This window comes from Grus americana, chromosome 20, assembly GCF_028858705.1.
Source record: "Grus americana isolate bGruAme1 chromosome 20, bGruAme1.mat, whole genome shotgun sequence".
NCBI lineage: Eukaryota > Metazoa > Chordata > Aves > Gruiformes > Gruidae > Grus > Grus americana.
This window is the reverse complement of record NC_072871.1, coordinates 5,768,095-5,786,597: the sequence shown is the minus strand read 5'-3', so window position 1 is coordinate 5,786,597 and position 18,503 is coordinate 5,768,095. Positions and strand designations below refer to the sequence as shown.

At 55.6% G+C, this 18,503-nt stretch overlaps 1 protein-coding gene and 1 non-coding gene across 2 annotated transcripts; one reads left to right on the top strand and one right to left on the bottom strand.

The window, feature by feature from the left end:
• Positions 1–1,523: 1,523 nt before the first annotated feature.
• Positions 1,524–1,613, bottom strand: TRNAR-UCU (transfer RNA arginine (anticodon UCU)). Its single transcript is given in 2 exon segments — positions 1,524–1,559; positions 1,577–1,613. It is a non-coding gene; the product is annotated as a tRNA-Arg (tRNA).
• An 83-nt stretch (positions 1,614–1,696) lies between these two features.
• Positions 1,697–17,195, top strand: SLC27A4 (solute carrier family 27 member 4). Its single transcript, XM_054848951.1, has 13 exons — positions 1,697–1,869; positions 4,553–4,719; positions 5,392–5,786; positions 6,455–6,613; positions 6,986–7,055; positions 7,164–7,255; positions 7,776–7,885; positions 8,309–8,518; positions 8,769–8,895; positions 9,074–9,211; positions 9,374–9,538; positions 10,004–10,150; positions 10,413–17,195. The coding sequence occupies exons 2-13, from the start codon at positions 4,559–4,561 to the stop codon at positions 10,568–10,570; spliced, it is 1,932 nt and encodes a 643-aa protein (XP_054704926.1). The 5' UTR covers positions 1,697–1,869; positions 4,553–4,558; the 3' UTR covers positions 10,571–17,195.
• The last annotated feature ends 1,308 nt before the right edge of the window (positions 17,196–18,503 follow it).

Below are 18,503 nucleotides of genomic sequence, written 5' to 3'. Positions count from 1 at the left end.
GTGGTGGGTGATGGCAGGGCATGTGTGTGGCCGCACATCCCTGGGGACCGGGGCACAAAGCAGGCTGTGAAGCTGCATCTTTCCAACTGGAATTTGGGGGCGTTGGGCAGTTGAGTGGCTCCTTGCGTGGTCGTTGCAGAAAGGCCCGGATAGAGGAAGAACGGGAGGGCAGCAAGGCTGGGGACTTTCTAATGTGATCCTGGTTCCTAGGGGAGGGAGGGGGTGCTCTGACTGGGGTCCTTTGGGGGTCTTTGGTGGTCCTGGGGAGGAGTTGTGGAGCTGGGGGACATGGCATTGCCCCACTGTGAACTTCACTGGCCCCATCACAGTCTCCACCGGGATGCTAGAATAGATGGGCAGGAGCAGGGGCTGACGGTGTGAGTGGGGGTTGGAGTTGCTCCATCCCAGGAGGCTGAGCAGGGGCAAAACTCTTGGCTTTTGGGCTACATTCAAGAGCAGACACTGGGGCAGAGGGACTGGCTTCCTTCCACCTTCCCCTGACTCCCTGCTTCAACTTCTCCCTCCACCCTGCCTTCCATCAGCCAGAATTTGGGTTTTTCTCCCAAACTGGGCTCACGCCTCCCCTTGGCTTCCAGAGTTATTTCAAGCTGATAATAAAGGATGTCATATAAATACATCCTTCAGCTGCCGTAAAACACACAGAGTGGGGTTTGTCCTATTGCAGTGGTCAAGATGAAAGAAGCGTTTGGCCCTAAAATGACCCAGAAATATGCTTTTCTGCATCAGAAACATGTCAGAGCTTTGGGGCGGTTAAACCAAAGGGAAGCAAAGATTTGCTGCTTCCAGGAGCCATGAGCAGCAGTCAAGGAAATGTGGGAAATAATGGTTGTGAGAGAGGGTTTTGCTGCAGTTTGGGTTATTTAGCGTGGCCATATAACACTCAGGCTGCCGGTGGCGGTTGTGCCGCCTTTGCGCAGCCGTGTATTGCTTGGTGAGCTGGTGCCAGCGCTACAGAAATGGCACGTAATGTAATTTTAAACTGCATCTGCTCAGCCAGATCGCGTAACGGCCACCGCAGCTCCTGTTCGCCGCAGCCGTCGCTTGTTGAGTCTGATAAGGCAGGCAGCAGTGGCAGGGGGGGAGCAGGGGTGATTTTGGCAGGTCAGACACAAGCCATGTGAAAATGCTTTTTTTTTTTTGGGGGGGAACGTATTTGCTGTGGACACGTGGCAGCTTCACCACCAGTGATCCATGCCTGTGCGTGGGATAACAATGACTACAGTAGGAGGTGATGCTGCTGCTGAACCACGCACAGACCCGCTGGGATCGATACACGTTTATTAACCCCCAGGGGAGGGCCGTGTCCCGGAGCTCCGTTCCCTGCGTGGGTCTGCCCCTCGTTCCCCGTACCGCACCCGGCCCCACTCCGAAAACGGGGCTCCCCCCACCGCAAGGGCAGCGGAGCTCCTGCGCGGCGGCAGCGGCCGGGGGTGGCGGCTCCCCCCGGCCCGTTGCGGTCGCGGAACCCCGAAAGCGATCGCCTGTGCCCCGGCGGCAAAATGCGACTCTGGTGGGACTCGAACCCACAACCTTTGAATGACTCCCGTCACCACGCTAGAAGTCCAATGCGCTATCCATTGCGCCACAGAGCCCTCGCTTTGCCCCGCCGCCCTCACCGCCTCTTCCCGCCGCACCGCCCCGCGCCCCGCCCCTCCCTGAGCTCCGCCGTTGCCCGGGATCGCACCCGCCGCCGCGGGGCCGGACCGGTGGCGCCGGGCGGGCCTACAACTCCCGGCGGGCCGTGCTGTGCGCTCCGCCCCGTACCGCAGCGGCGGGCGGGCCCCGCTCCCGCTCCCGGCCCCGCTCCCGGTGCAGGTGGCCGGGCCGCAGCGGACGCGCCGGAGCCCGGTAAGAGCGCGGAACCGTCCTCCCCTTCCGTGACCTCCCGGCGCCGCTCTGCCTAGCCGCGGCGGCCACGCTGCCTCTCAGCGGCCGGCCGGGTGGGGCCGCCGCGGCCCACGGTCTCCTCATGAGGCGCCGCGGCCCTGCGGGCGGTACCGGGGTCCCTCAGCCCCGCGGTGTCTTCATTGAGGTGCTGGGGCCCTGCAGGCGGTACCGGGGCCCCTCAGCCCTTCCCCGGTCTTCTCATAAGGCGCCGCAGGCCTCCTTCCTCAGCGAGCTGCGCGGCTCCCCCCGCGGATATCGGCTCTTCCCGGGCGGTTCCTGGGCCTGGCCGGGGTTAAGGGAGGAGGGTCCCGGCTGCACCTCCGGTGTGAGGCCGTGATGGGTCTCCCGGTCCTTCTGCCGCCTCAGATGGGGCTGGGGCTGTGCTGCTTGCCCTTGCTGCAGGAGATGAGCCCAGCGGCCCCAGGGAAGGATGGGGAGGGTGAAACAGGGGGATGCTGACTCCCCATTTCACCCTCCTCATCCTTCTCCGAGGCCGGTGGGCTCATCCCTGTCACCCTGCCCAGACCCAAGTGGGAGGGATGGGTGCCTCCCCAGCTGCTCGTGCTGGGGAGATGCCTTTGGGGATCTCCTGGCCCCTGGAGCTTTACCATTAGTGCTGGGGCTTCATGGAGCCTGGTCACCTGCTTGTCATCTCCCCTGTGACCTGCTTCCCAGGCTGGTCCCTCTCTCCAGCTCTTCTCGGGTCTCTTGTGCCCCTGGGTGATGGATCCCTGTGGTTTGCCTTCGTACCCGCTGGCTGTGGAGTTACAGGCAGGTCTTAATTTTCTCTGTGCTGATGCAGCTAGACAAGACCTGAATCCTTAACAGCAGGGCTGGAGGTCTCTGGCAGTAGTGCACTGGTTATCTTTTGGTAATCTCTCACTGGTTATCTCTCAGCGGGAGGCACCAGGCATGCTGGTGTGAGGCAGAGATGTGAGCAGAGGATAACAGAGGCCTGTCTGGGCCCGTCTTGCCTTCAAGTGGGAGATTAAGTGCCTTGCTGCCCACACAGAGCGTGGCTCTCCCACCACTGGCTCTGCATGTCTGTCTGTTTGATGAGAGCGTGTAATGAAGGGCCCAGGTCTTGGCTGAGGCATAGTAGTTTGATGGTGATCTAAGAGTTGCCTTGTTTATCTGCAGAGAGAGGCTCCTAGGCAAAGTGCAGTGGGTCCTGCTCTGCTAAAAGGCTGAGGGACTGTGTTGTGGGACCTCAGGCCTGGGAGGTGTTCGGTGGAGAGAGCTCAGACACCATTAGCATAAGTGGGGATCTCTGGGCAGGGGTTGTGGAGGGGGGGATGTCCCCAGGCTCCCTCCCAGGAGCAGTGTCCTAGGCTCTGGTGCATTCCTTCCTGCTGCCAGTGGCACAGCTAAGAGGTGAGACAACCTGCGTGACATGCCAGGGCACAGCAACCACGTGGTGCTGCCTTGGCTCACAGTCTGCTAGCATCTCGTACCAAATCCACAGAGGGACCCCAGACCTGGGGGGAGCTGCACAGAGCAGAAGGAAAGCTGCAAGTGCGGCTCCCAGCCCTACTGGTTGTGGCAGAGCCCACCCAGGGCTACCAGAGTAGTGAATTCACCTTCAAGAGGGAAAGGGAAATGACATGAATGTTTCCTTCCTCTTCAGCCTGCGTCCATGCCAGGAAGGACCAGTTTTATCTAGGAGCCCTTGAGCTGCAGGGGTCACATTGGTGTCACTTTCCTATGCCCAGTGCTGCCACCTGAAAAGAGCCTTTGCTAGATTGCAGGCCCCTGTGAGTCTTGGAGTCACACCTAGGGTGTTTGGAATGGGGACAAATGTGCTGGTTTTGGGGGACAAGTACCAGAGACTGAGTTGTCATCTACAGGGCATGGGGCGGGAGTCCAGGCACTTCTGGCAGTAGTGACAGCCCTTGTTCTGCCCACTCCAGCCTGGCCAGGGCATGCCTGCGCCTGGCCTTGTCCCTGACCGGCTCTGGCAGTGTCTCCAGCAGAGCCAGGCCAGGAAACTGCCCACTGACATGAAGGTTTGCAAACACGAGCAGAGCTCAGAGGACTGAGTTTCCTGTCCCTGTTCCTGTCTGAGCTGTGTTGGGGAGCATGTGAAGCTGCGCTCTCCCACTAGTCATGCTAGCCATCCCAAAGTCAGGCATGCAGGAGAGCTGGTGCTGGGGAACAGGGACACCTGGGTTATGGGGACAGAAGGATCCTTGGGGTAGGGAGGAATTTGGAGATGGGTGAGGGGCTGAGGCAGCACTGCCTGGCATCGCCCTGGTGCCTGCCAAACATCCGTACAAGGTCTCCTGCCATGACTCTGCTCCCACATTCATGAAGTGACTTTATCCAGCATCTCACGCTGCTGGGGTACGGCCATGCCCCTGGCTGGTGTGCAGGATGTGGCTCCCCAGGTAGGAATGGCCTTGCTCTCAGCTGGCACTAAGCAGTGCTGTGCTGGTGGCTTAATTGGAGGCCATCTCCAAGGTCCAGTAAAGTTACATCTGTGGGAGCTCTGGGCTGCTAGGTTAAGTCCTTGCTGCCAGGAGGAGCAATGACTCAGAGACCTCATCCAGGAAATTGGGGACTACTAACGCATCCCCCGCCCATGGATTCATTATCGCCAAGTCCAGTGTGCGTGGGTTGATGGCCGTGGTTTCTCTCTCCCCAGGCCGCGATGCTGCGTCTGGCTGCTTTTGCAGCACTGCTGCTGTTCTTCAGGGTCAGTCTGGAGCTGTCCTGGGCCCAGGCCATCCCTGCTCTCTTCATCTTCTACCTGGGATCCGGTGGATGGGACTTCTTCCTCATATTCATCAAGACAATACGAAGGGACGTCACGTAGGTGTCTTGGCTGGGATGGCCCAACCATCCACCCTCCCCCTGGCCCACTGCTCTGCCCCAGTGTATGTGTGAGCATAGCCCCCAGCTCCCTTGCACAGCCCTGGGTTTCTGCTGGTGCCCGGCCCAAGTGGAAAGAGATCTCCTTCTGCCACGCCCAGGTGGCTCCAAACTCTCGGGCAAAGTTTTCACAGGAAAGATAGATTTCAGCTGAGCTCTGAAGTCCGGTGGCTGTCCTTGTACTTCACCCTGTCCCTAGAGCTGCTGGCGTGGCACCAGGTGCCTGTGCAGGGTCGGTTCTGAACTGGTACCAGGCTGTGCCAGCTCCTGGCAAGAATTTGTGGGGAGGGAGTGGTGGCATCTCTTGGAGAGCACCTGAGGCTCAAAGATGCCCCTTTGATCCGGGACATCCCTGTCTGCAGCCTTCCAAAACACATTTCTCCCTGGCCTCCATCAGTTCCTGGCTATAAGCATCTTTACAGATGAGCTCTGCCTATGTCCACACTGCTCAGGGAAGCACCCAGAGCTGCTGCTGACCTAGAGTAGGGCCTGGAGCAGTGATGGACTGTTACAGATCCTAGAAAGGTCCTCGTGCTGTGCTTGCTTTGCTGGAAGAAGTGGTTTTGCAGGGGTCACTGAGCAGCTGCCCTCTCGCTCCCCTTCCTTTGGCAGCACGGGGCTGGTCCTCTTGCGGGTGAAGTGGCAAGTATGGAGGCACGTGAGGGAGAAGAACACAATTGCCAAGATCTTCCAGAAGACTGCGAGCAAGTATCCAGAGAAGACAGCGCTGATCTTCCAAGGCACGGGCGAGAGCTGGACCTTCCGGCAGCTGGATGAGTACTCCAACCAAGTGGCCAATTTCTTCTACAGCCAAGGCTTCCGCTCTGGTGACGTGGTGGCTCTTTTCATGGAGTCCCGCAATCAGTACGTGGGGCTGTGGCTCGGCTTGGCCAAGATTGGGGTGGAGACCGCCCTTGTGAATTCCCACCTGCGCATGGAGGCCTTGCTGCACTGCATCACCATCTCCAACTCCAAGGCTGTGGTTTTTGGGGTGGAGATGATGGAAGGTGAGGGGCATGTGTCAGGGGTATGTCTAGTCTATGGATTTAGTGTTCCTTTCCTGCCCACCACATAGCAGGGATCCAGAAGAGAGCGGACAGTTAAATTATCCGGGAATTGGATCTTTTTTCTTTTTTCTTTTTTTTTTTCTTGTTGCTGCCTTTGGACACTGGGCAGGATCTGGAGTTCAGTGCTGTCTGGCTCCCAAACAGTCTGGGTGTGAGGATCCTTATGCCTCTTGGGTCCATCCCCTGCATGGAGTCCTGGGCTGGGCTAGGCCTGCCCCGCTGCATGGGACAAGCCTCCCCTTGCTCTCTGTGGCTGTTAGCCACATCCCTGCAGCACCTCAGCTCCAGCTCCTTGTGTGTTTCAGCCCACACCTCTGAGGTTGATAGTGTCAACAGACCTCTTGGCACCAAAGAGGTTTTGGCTGGGGAGAGGTGGAGAACAGGATCTTCTAGTCCGTGAAGAGGCCTGGGCTGTGGCCCCAGCAACTGTTAATCATGGGAACGACATCCTCCTGGGATGGTTGTCAGCCCTTCCGGGACTTTGCCGAGCACAGCGAGGGTACTGCTACCTGGGGCAGTGTCTCCCTGAGGAGTGTCTGGGACGGCAGGAGGTCTTTGTGCTGTAATGACCCTGAGTCTTTCTCCATCTCCCCTCTTTACTTTCTCAGCAATGCAGGAAGTGCAGCCCTCCCTGGAGAAATCTATCCATCTGTTCTGGTCCGGGGAAGCAAGCTCTGAGTCCGCACTTCCTGGTGCGAAACACCTGGACCCCCTCCTGCAGACGGCCCAGCGGCACCAGCCAACCCCCCCTGATAAGGGCTTTCTTGGTACGTGGTCAGCTCTTGGGAGCCAAACTCGCGGTGGTATTTCTGTGGATCAGCCGGTTACAACACTGGCAAGAACATCTGCTCGGAGTGCCAATGGCAAACATCTGCAGCAAGGTCTGGGGTGTTTGGGATGGGTCTTACTCTGGTGTCTGAAGCTATGTGAATACTGTGTGGAGCAGTATTTCGTGGTGCCCTCCATGTGTCCAACAGACCTGATCTGCCAGGGATGAACCCAGCACGTTCTTGGTGCTGTCACATAAAGTTTTGGCTCCACTGGCACAAGCAGAGTGTATAAATTTGACTTATCCCCCTCTCCTGGTTCAGCCAGCTCCTAAACTGGGTATGTGACCTTGTGTCCTCATTGCTCTCCAGATAAACTCTTCTACATCTACACCTCTGGCACAACAGGGCTGCCCAAGGCTGCCATTGTGGTGAACTGCCGGTAAGGCCGCAGGCAGGGGCTCGGGGAGGACGGGGCTGAGTTCTGCCCTGTCCTAGCACAGCACCTCTGGCCCTGCTGCTGACATGTCCCTTCGCCCTTTTGCCCCAGGTACTTCCGCATGTCCAGCTTAGTTTTTTACGGTTTCCGCATGAGGCCCGACGATGTGATGTACGACTGCCTCCCGCTCTACCATGCTGCAGGTAACGTGTGCCATACGGAGCTCTGCGTGCCAGGACTGTCTCTTCCCCTCAGCCAAGCCCAGCCTGGAGGCTGATGTAGCAGCAGTCTCCATGTTGAGGAGGAGCTGGCTGCTGCTGGCAGTGTCTGACTGAGACTTTCCACTTTTTCTCTGGGAGCCAAGAATCGATCTGGCTGACCTTTGGAGTGGGGAGTGTGTGTGTGGGTTATCCCAGCTCCTAGCCTGGCTTTGGAATAGCTGCACCTTATTGGTGCTCCATGTGGAAAGTCAGGGGGAAGGGGAAGCGGTGCCTGGCTGGCTGGCTGAGACGTGCTGGGACATCTAGGTGCAAAGTGCTGCCCCAGATCTCGCTGCCATGCGTCTCCTCCCCAGTGCCTGCGGTCCTGGGGGCTTTGGCTAGGTGAACACCCATCTGTGGTGAGCCAGCATGTGACCTCCACCTTGCCCTGCCAGGCCTTTCCTGAGTGGGCCAGGTTGGAGGTGTCTGGGGATTGAGGGCTCCCCTGGCTGCCTCTCCGCAGGGAACATCGTGGGGGTCGGGCAGTGCCTGCTGCAGGGCATGACGATTATCATCCGCAAGAAGTTCTCAGCCTCGCACTTTTGGGAGGACTGCGTGAAATACAACTGCACGGTGAGGCCATGAGGCAATGGGCCAGCCAGGGCTGGGGAGTGGAACCTGGGGATCTGTGCCATGCTGAGGAGACCTCAGCCACTGGAAGAGAGGGAGGTCTGGACTGGTTTTGCCTGTCCATCCCAAACCATCTTCCAAGGTGGTGGGGCTGTGTCCTTCCCACCTGGGGTGGTGACTCCACATGTCCAAACCCTTCCCATGCTCCAGCATTAGCCAGGAGGTCTCAGATAGGTTTCACAGACTGGAGGAGTGGGTTAACCAGGGAGGAACAGGCACTGGACGAGCTAGGTCCTGGGTTTTACTGCAGCCTCTTTAGGGGACTTTGGGCGTGTTGTGCCATTCCTACCTGCCCTGAAGAAACCCCAAACACCCTGGGGCTTGGCGGAGGGGTTCTGGTGAATCTTTCCTCTCCATCCCTCCCAGATTGTGCAGTACATCGGGGAGATCTGCCGCTACCTGCTGAACCAGCCATACCAGGAGGTGGAGCGGCAGCACCGGGTGCGCATGGCACTGGGCAACGGGCTGCGTGCCTCCATCTGGCGGGAGTTCATGGCCCGCTTTGGCATCGCCCAGGTGGCCGAGTTCTATGGGGCCACCGAGTGCAACTGCAGCCTGGGAAATTTCGACAACAATGTAAGGCTCCACAATCCCCCCCCATGTCCCAGAGGGAGTACTGGCCTGGGCAGGGTTGGAAACCCAGTCAGGCTGTTTGCTCCTGATTTCTTGCTCTAAGAGGCTTGGCATGGGTTGTCATCCACCTGGAGGGGTTTTGGCTGTTGTTGTGCTGTGCCAGCTCTCTGGTATCCTGGATGTGCATGGGCAGCAGGCTTGGGGTAGGAGAGATGTCCCTGCTACCCTTGGCTCTCAGCTCTTTCTGTCCTAGATTGGGTCATGCGGCTTCAACAGCAGGATCCTACCAGGTGTGTACCCTATCGCCTTGGTACGGGTGGATGAAGACACCATGGACCTGATCCGGGGGCCGGATGGTGTCTGTATCCGCTGCAAACCAGGTGAGAGCAACCACAGGGATAAGTTTCCTCAACCCTGTGCGAATCTTTACTGATGTACTTCAAGATAATTTACCTAGGTTTGAGTCTGCTCAATAAAACCCCACCAACCTCACTAGACACCATTTTTTCTTGGGTGCGGGTGGTTGCTTCCCTTCTTCACCCCCTTTTCTCCATGCAGGGGAGCCGGGACAGCTGGTGGGCCGCATTGTCAAGAGCAACCCCTTGCAGCACTTTGATGGCTACCTGAATCAGTCAGCCACCAACAAGAAAATTGCCAAGGACGTGTTTACAAAAGGGGATGCTGCCTATCTCACAGGTGAGGCAAACAGGGCCCTTCTGTCCACTGAGAGTGGAGGAGAAGGGTTCCGGGGTGGGCATGGGGGCTGTCCCAGGCTAATGGCACTGCCCTGAGATGCTGCAGGGTTGCTTCTAACCCCTCTGACACCTCAATTTTTGCCTATTCCTCACTTTCCTGTAGGGGATGTCCTGGTGATGGACAAATATGGCTACATGTACTTCCGGGACCGCACTGGGGACACGTTCCGCTGGAAGGGGGAGAACGTTTCCACCACAGAGGTGGAGGGGACGCTGAGCCGCATCCTCAACCTAACGGACGTGGTAGTTTATGGGGTGGAGATCCCAGGTAGCTGAGAGGGAAGAGGATAATCAGGGGAGGCAGGCGGGCCTCTGGCACTTGAATGTGACCATGTCCTGCATGTCCAGATTGACGTGTCCTTTTGCAAGAGGCTGGAACAAGGCTTCCCATGGGCTTGCTGGGAAGAGGCCACCAGACATGTGCCTAGCAGGAACCAGAGGGTTCCCTCCCTCTCTCAAGCTTTGGTCTGGTTTGGAAGGACCCTGCGTCCTTTCTGGACAGGCTGCAAGTGCCTCCTCTGGGAGGAGGTGACCGTGACCGCAGGGTGTCGCTGGTAGCCTTAGCTGCAGGGTGGTGACACAGCCAGTGACACAGCCAGTGACACAGCTGGATGCACCAGCGCTTCAGTACAGAGTGGGATCTGTGCCAGAGGCCTTGCTAGTGCGGGGCAGAGGGAGATGATGCTATATGGACAGTGTGTCTGAGTGCTTTCCCTTCTTCTCTTCCTCTTAGGGATTGAAGGGAAGGCAGGAATGGCAGCCATTGTTGACCCGGAGAACTCCTGTGACTTGGAAGGCTTTGCTAGCGAGCTGAAAAAGGCCCTTCCACTGTACGCGCGGCCTGTCTTCCTGCGGTTCCTGCATGAAGTCTCCAAGACAAGTGAGCCACTGCATGTGCACTTGCACTGGGCATGGAGCTGAGGAGGAGCCTGGTGGGGAGAAACCTGGTAACGGAGGCTGATCTGCAGTAGGATCAGGATGGAGCCTCTCTGCCCCATGGAGCATCTCTGCTCCGTGGAGCCCCTAGCCAGTTCCTCTGGTGGTTTAGGGTGCAAGGCTAGGTCTGGGGCAGCACGCGTGCAGTGGGAGTGGGAGCATGTGCAGCTGGTGACCCCTCATTCCTCCTTCTCTTCCCGTTCCAGGCACTTACAAGTTCCAGAAGATGGAGCTGCGGAAGCAGGGCTTTGACCCTGCGCTGGTGAAGGACAGGTTGTACTTCCTGGACTCCAGGCAAGGCCGCTACCTGCAGCTGGATGAGGCAGCATTCAGCAGGATCCAGTCGGGACAGCAGAAGCTGTAACTGGTGGGACTCAAGCAAGACACCTCCCCAAATCCTGCTGGGGAGAGAGGGGCAAGGCAGACGCTGGGGAAGAAAAGGTTCAAGGAGCGATATAAAGGCATGCTAGAGATTTTATTTGATGAGTTTTACAGATAATGGTTTGGGGGGAACATGGGGGACCGAGGGGAGGGAGATGGTTACATACCAAAGCATAGACTCATTATGGCTTTATTTTCTACTTGGTACAGCGGTGGTGGTCCTGTGCCACAGGAGGGGCAGTGCCCTGGCCAGTTGAGTAGGGATGGGGTGCCCCTGCCATTCCACTTTGCTTTTCCTGTCTTTCCCTCCCTTTTCCTGCCTGCAGCAACCCTTCCTTGTGAAGGCCATGAAGGGACCAGTGCTGGGCTCTTTCCCCACTCCTCCACCAAGAAGCCAGCTCCTCCTTGGCACAGGGCCCCTGCTGGCAGAGGGAAGCTGGGTGCCAGGCGCAAGCCCTGCCCCCTGCATGGACCGCTGGTGTTGTGTTTCTGCTGTGAATCAGGGGAGCAGGGTAGTGCTGGGTTCGGGAGAGGAACAGGGACGTGTTTCTGCCATGCCTTGCTCTCTCCTGGGGATGACATTTCTATTTTTCACAATCACACGCACATTATATTATATTATATATATATATATTATACACGCTGACTTTTTTTTTTTCAATCTTAATTTATTGTCTGTACTTCTGAATGTGTCCTGGGTTTGTGCAGTAGGTGGAGGAGCAGCCCAGACCTGTCCTGTCTCGGAGAGCCCTTTCTCTCGCAAGGAGATGGGACGCTCGTCTGGGACTGATTCTCCTCTTCCAGTGTGGGTGCAGCCATGTATGTCCTTGTGGCCTTGCTCCATGGTGAAGGACATGAGCAAACCCCGCTATCTTGTGGACACTTCTCTGGGTCTCTTACTTCTACGTTTTGTGGATGCAGCCTTGTTTCATGCACCTTCTTCCTTGCATAAAGCAGGTGGTAGAGTGGGAATGATGCTCTCAGGGCTTTCCTGCTGCAATGTCTGTGCCCTGAACGTGGGAGGCAACTTGCCTAGGGGAGAGAAAGTCCTCAGGAGGGTGGTCTCTGTGAGAGCCTAACTTCACATGCTCTGCATCTCTTCCCACAAGAGCGCTCCCTGTCTCCACTGCAGCAGACAGGCCCTGAACTGAAATGTCCATGTTAAACACCTGACTTGTGCTATGTGAATTCCCCGCGATGTGTCTGATGTGAAACAGCCTTAGCAGCAATGTCTGATTCCAGTCCTTGGAGACCATGCAGAAACGTCTGTTCCAGAGGAAACTCTGGATTGGGGGTTATTCTTCTTCTTTTTTTATGATTTGTTTTTATGCTTTTAGCAGGGTTACTCCTTAAAATGACGTCTGTCTTTTGTGAGGGCAGGGTGTGTCTGCTCTTCTAGCTGTGCTTCCACACCAACGTACCTGCCTGCCCCAGTCTGTCCTGTCCTTACAATTAAATGCGAGTATGGGCTATGCTGGAGTTTCCTACCTGTTCCTTGCGCAGTCCTGCTGTGTGTGGGGAGGCAGGGGAATGTGCCAGTTTGGGAACTAGGAACTGCCACTCCAGAGCATGACCTCCCTGTGCAGACTTCAGCTCATCTCGGAGCAGGGGGAAGCAAGCCCCTTGCTGCTGGGTTTGATGACTGTGAAAACAACCTCTTGATGAGACCCTCCCCTGGCCCTTCCACCGAATCCCCGCTCCCCCTTTCTCCTGGTCCTGTTCTCAGCATTGCCATCCCAGTTGGTCCTGGCCCAGTTCTCCCTGTTTACCCTGGCACATCTGGCTCCTCCACCCCTCTCCTGTTGCCTCTTTCCTCTTCCTGCTGCTTCCTCTCTCCATGTTTGGCCGTGCTTAACCTCCCAGCTCATTTCTGCCCTTGCAGACCTGTTTTTCGGTACCCATTCCCCTTCCCTTACTGCCAGAACCGTCTTTTAGACCCTCTACATCCAACCTTGGGGACAGGAGAAACCAGCTCCTCCTTGGTATGCAGGTACAGGGAGAAATGTCTTGCATGAGCCTGGGTGGAGTGTGTTGCCTGGCAAGATGCACCATGGGAAAAGTGCTGGAAATTTGCATCCATTATGTACCATATGCACCTTCAGGCATGCTCAAATTGATGGCTTCTCCAGCATCTCAAACTAGAATTAAAGCTTTTAGCTTATTCAGTCCCCTGGACGCAGTGACTCTAGGCAAGGCCCAGCTCGGAGCTGCAGCTGGCCCTCTCTGCAGCCAGCTCCAGGTGGGGCCAGGTGAGGACGGGGGGAGCACGGGGTGGCAGAGCAGCATGGTCCGACACTGCTTCTGGGGCAGCCTCTGTCCCAAAGCACCCCCCCCAGCTTGGTGGAAAACAGGTCTTGTCCCCACAGTCCTGCAGTGCCTGTGGGGTTCAGCCTTCAAACAAGGTGGCTTTGCCTGCAGGGGTCATATTTAGGGCCCTGGGGATGTCCCCCGGCCTCAGGGGGCTGGTGCAGGGTGTGCAGTGATGGCTGCTGCCTCCGCAGATGCTCCGGTCCCACTTTCGGACGCTGTTCCTCTCGCAGCCACCGGTGGAGGGCGGGCTGGGCTTGGCAAACATCTCACCTCGGGGGGGGACCTATTTAGGGGCTCCCCTGGGGTCTTGCAGCCCCCCCAGGGGGCTCAGAGCCCTGGCAAGCAGTGGGGGGCACAGGGCGTTGGGAGCAGGAGGGGTTAACCCATGCAGGGGACAGGTCAGACCCTGTCTGAGGTGGAGAGGAAATTTCAGGTACAGACCAGTGTGAGGCCAGCGGCATTCCCAGGCACTGGCATTCCCCTCTGCTCGGGAGGTGCCTGGCAGGGACTTCAGCAGCACTAAGGTCACCTCGTTGTGCCAGACGGGTGGTGGGCAGCAACCTGAACCACCCGCCCTCACCCAGCCCTCTGCTAAAGGGAACTGGTGAAGGCTTGACCCCCCCCAAAGTCAGCCCTGGGGGCTGTTGTCTGGAGATGGACGGTTTGAAGGATACAGGAGCGCTGCTCTCCCTTCCTGGAGGAGATGGCTGTGCTGCCCTGCACACAATGCTGCTCTGAAAGAAGAGGGGCTGAAGGGCAAGGCTCAGCGCTGTGTTTCTGTCTGTCTGAGAGCAGGTTAGATTAAAAAAGCCAAGTGAATTCTGCATTCAGGGCACTTGCTGCCTGTTAAACGCAGATGCAAATAGCTTTGGAAGCTTGTGGAAGTATGGCTGTTATTTATTTGCAAGTAAGCCCATCCAAGTGGAGACCAGCTTGTATTGTTGAGTTTTGGAGATGGATGGGGATTATAGGCACAGCTGAGGCCTGTGCAAGGAGCAGGATTTAGCCCTTGCCAGTGCTGACACAACCGAGGGGCTGGGACCTGGCTGGAGCACAGCAGGGAGCTCATCCTGCGCACTGCATTCCTGGCCAGCTGCGAAGGGGAGGAAGGTCATAGTTGCAGGGTGCAGGCGAGAGGAGCAGGATGGGGGCCCCCTCGAGGTGAGAGCTCCTGTTCTGGGGAGATGGGGGTGCTGAATGACTGGGAAACAGCTTGGCAAATGGCACGAGGGGCTGTGATACACAGGCCTTTGGTAGAGGGCACCTGCAGAGCTCAGCGGTACCGATGGAGCGTGGTGCTGTGCCAAAGGGCTGGGGCACGCACGTACCACGTACGCACGCCTCTGTGCTGGGGTTTCCCAGGGAGAAGGGAGCCCCGTGAAGGTGTGAGTTACTCTATAAGGAGCCACCCTGCCCGGTGATGCTGACAGCGCTGTGGCATTGCAAGGGTTAAAAGTAGCATCTCTGGTGCCCGCTGGAGATCTGGTGGCTGGGGACAAGTCACCATTTGGGCTGTGTTTGTCCTTACTGAGGAGGGTTGTGTCGCACTTGGCAATGCTTCGAGACTCCCTGCAAAACCCAGCTACACCAATTAGGGTTTTTCCGCTGGCTGTCAGCTTTGGGTTGAAATCCTGGGGCCTTTTTAAAGTTCCAGCTCCTCCAGAAAAACGAAGCCTAGGTGCAAGCGTCCCTGAAACTCTCATCCCAGGAGTGCAAGTGTGGTACTGAGCCCCAGATCAATGCAGGGACAAAATGCTTCCAGGAGAGAGGTGTTTGGAGAGAAGCAGCCAGTGCTTAATCATAGTCTGATTTTTTTTTATTCTATTTTTATTTGTGCGATTTTAAGGAAAAGCTAATTGAATCCTCTTTCTATGATTAGAGACACCTTGCAAGACTTCTCTCTCTCCTTTGATCAATAAGCTAAAGTCTGGCTCAACAGCTGCATATAGATAAAAGTACAATATATAAAGTATGAGGTATTACTCTTTTTTAATTAAAATACTTTAAAAGCTGTTTGCATGAGGTTAAGAAAACATTAAAATCCTTTCCTGGGTTATTATTAGCCTATTAATTTAAGCAAAGCCAAAGATCTTTACAAACCAAATGTACTTTTCACCATGGAGATGGCTGCTTCTCCCAGACCCTGCATCCTGGACAGTGACAATAATATTAAGAAAAATAATGCTGTGACTTTCTCTCTGATCAGCATCTCTTTCCACCTCTAGGTCCAACTCAGCCAGGTCAAGCTTGCTGTGCAAAATTGCAGTGTTTTTTGCCTAAATGCAGGCAGGGGCTTTGCAAGCTGCTCAGGACCTTTCTGGGTGAAATTAATTTCTGCTGCTGGAAAAGTCTGTGATAATCTTTAACACTGCATCTCTCCAGCCTCCTCCTGCCACTCTTGACGTGCTGGAGTCTTCCCAGACAATGACAGCTGCCCTCTCCTCCGTGCGCTGGCGAGCTAGCTTTGCCTTTAAGCAGCGACAGGGAAATATTCTGCACTAAAGAGAGGCCTATCCTTTGGTGCACTCTTTAGAAATGGAAATATGCGATTCCCCTGAGTAGTTCCAGTGTAACCAGGAGCAGGGCCAGGGATGGCTTCTCCCTCTCAGTTTGAAGGGGCTGAGTTGCAGGAGATTCCACTAAAATGATGGTCTGTGGAAAACGCCTGTCTCTTGTCATCCTTCGTGCGGAGGGAAGGGATGGCAGCTTTCCTCCTTAAAGCAGAAAGGCCTCACTAGGGAGGCAAATGTCATCAGGGCTGTTTGCTGCTTAGCTCCTGAACAGCACGGGATGGCTGGGCTGTGCAGCAGGGTGAGGCTGGGGGAGCTGGGGACGGGTCCTGCTCTGCTCTTTTTGAGCCTGGCCCATTTCAGTGGCAAATCCAGCCTTCAAAAATAACCCAGGGTTTGACCCTCTTTTCTCCTGGTTAATTAAAAATCCTGCCTGTAGACACAAATGATGCCAGTCCAGGCTCTGGGAGAGTGTTGGGCGGTTGGAGTTGTGCGGTACAGGCTGGCAACCTCGGGAATCGCAGGTGATGGTGACTCTGAGGCCAGGACATCCCCCTGCTTGGGAGGGCATCGTTGCTCAGATCTCCCCAGATCCCTCACCAAATGATCCCAGGCTTGTGAAGTGGGATACAACCCCTGCTATGCAACATCCCCCTCATCGGTATGGCCCTGCCTTCCTCTAGCCCCATCCTCGAGGGTGCTGAGCAGCCCTCCCCAGGGACACCAGCATCTTGCCAGCCTGAGCAGGACTTGGGGTCTGATCTTGCCCTGGAGGTGACACCTCCCACGACCTGCACAGAGCCCTGCACACCCCCAGCGCCGTGCCAGCGGGGCCAAGGAAGCAATGGTGGCCAGAGCATCCCTCCTGGCCTCTGGCCATCCAAGTGGCCTCCGGCTCGGCCGCAGGAAGAGGCTAACAGCGGCGGGCGGGCCACCTCCTCAGCTTTGAGTATCACTTTCAGCTATTCTGAAGGTTAAACGCCTGTTTAGAGCTCCCTATTGAAGGTAGAGCCGGGGGTGCGGCATTGTTCCGACGCCCTCTCGCTTTGTCTGGCCGCTTTCAGGGATGCCCTGAATGGGAAGCGGCCCCCCCAGCCCAGCACCCCGGCAGAAGGGCTCCTGGGGGAGAGGCGCTTCCTCCCGCCCTAATGACATTCAGGCCTCCATCGGTTCAGCTCCCGCTTTCTTTCTGCTGCAGTTTAACCCGGGCACAGAGGCCGGGCTCCATCTTACTGATCTCTGCTTGACACCCAATTACCACATGAATGGGAGAGAAAGGCTGCAAAAGGCTTTAACTCCCACTGACCCTCCTTCCCCTCTGCCTGCTTCCCCCTCTCCCCGTCCTACCCCCTCGCCTTTCTCCGACGGAGGGAGTTCAAAACTGAGACGGGGAAATCAAACAAAGCCCCGAGTAAGGAAACCCATTGTCACCGCCTCCGCGATGGCTCCCCTTTCGCCAGCTATTGTTCCCCTTGAAGTTTGACTTGCTGTGTGGAAGGATGCGAGCAGCTGTTTGCGCATTCCCCTGATGTTTTATTGAAAAATAATTGAATCGTCAGTTTGGGGCTCTCTGATAAAATGTTTCCTTGTAGCGCCGGGCCCTGTCGTATTTATAAACTATGTTTCTCTGTAAAATGTGATGGCGACTTAAACTGTTTCCTCCAGAATAAACCCTTGGTGGAGGGACGGAGGCATGGCCCTTCTGCGCTTAAGGGGAGAGAAAAAGCGTGCAAATGGCAGGGAAAAAAAAAAAAAAAAAGCCAGGACTGAGACAAAAGAAATTAAACCCTCTTTATTGCCAGGCTCAATTTCCAACCTGTTCTTTTGTCTGGCGCAGCTGAATTTGCAGGAGGGGAAAGGCGGGTGCAGCCAGAGCGCCCTGGTCGGCTGCTGCCTATTGCTGCGCGTAACCGGGGTGAGCAGTGCAGCTACCTGGGGATGCCTGGTCCTGCCCAGTGCCGCTCCAAGCTTGGGACTAAGTGAGGGATCTGGCATGGAAAACTGGGTATAAAAAAAAAAGAGGTTTCGCTTAAGTAAAGCACAGTGACACATTCATGAGTTTGAACAACAGAACAGTGTTACAGTGAACTGAACACAGGGTACGCGTTCAAGGCAGGAGCCTTGCCTTTATCTAGTTTTGCTTTACATACCTGTTTATCGATAAAGTACTATCTAAACTATGTTTACAGTGCTTTAGAAATAACAATGTCAGCATCACACCTTCTCGAGATTACGTGCTAGCTTTCCCCATCCCCAAGCATATGCCTGAGAATTTGTGATGTTCTGATTTCAGCACCTGGCACGGAGACGGGACTTGCTCCCCTTCCCAAGCACACCATGTCCATAAAAACATCCCCTATATCTCACATGCTTGCTGACTGTATTTCCAAGGCAATTGTTAACAGTAACTAGCTTTGAATGCTTGAATGAGCCAAATTGGTATTTATGATTATGGTTCTCTTTCTTTTTAATTTCTTTTTGCTTTCCCAGGGAACCACTAACACTAAATCTGTAGTATTTTGTTATATTTCTATAACTCAGGAATTGAGATTCTTTTAGGAGCCAGTTCTCCTATTATTTGGCCTCATAAATGATTTCTGGAAGCAAAAAGAATAGCTCACATAAAACCGTAACTGCAAACACTGATCTGGAGTCCAGATTACCAGATCCTCTGTATACTGAGTGCTTCAGTCATTTATGAAGTGTATAGAACTAAGATTTTTTTTGTCTACAGCTTCTTTCCTCAGCCAGTTTCCCATACAATTGGTCCAACATCCTGGGCCGTATCTCTGAGATACTCAAAAGCCTCGGGATTTAGAGATATTTTAAATCCAGCTGGAATTTTTGGATGAAGACCACGGTCAACAGCTTCATGTCTCTGCCATCACATAACCCCGGCAGCAATGGCAGCGTTCATCTGCACTGGGGACCAGCCTTTCCTGGGGCCCAGCCTGGAGAATGATCTCCTCTGAGAACAAAAGGCCATTACAAACACCACCACCTTCTGCTCTCGAGGTTAGGCATACCCTGACCCCCGTTAGCATAAACGAAGAGCAATCTGTCTACGTAAATTTATGCCCCTTACACATAATGCAC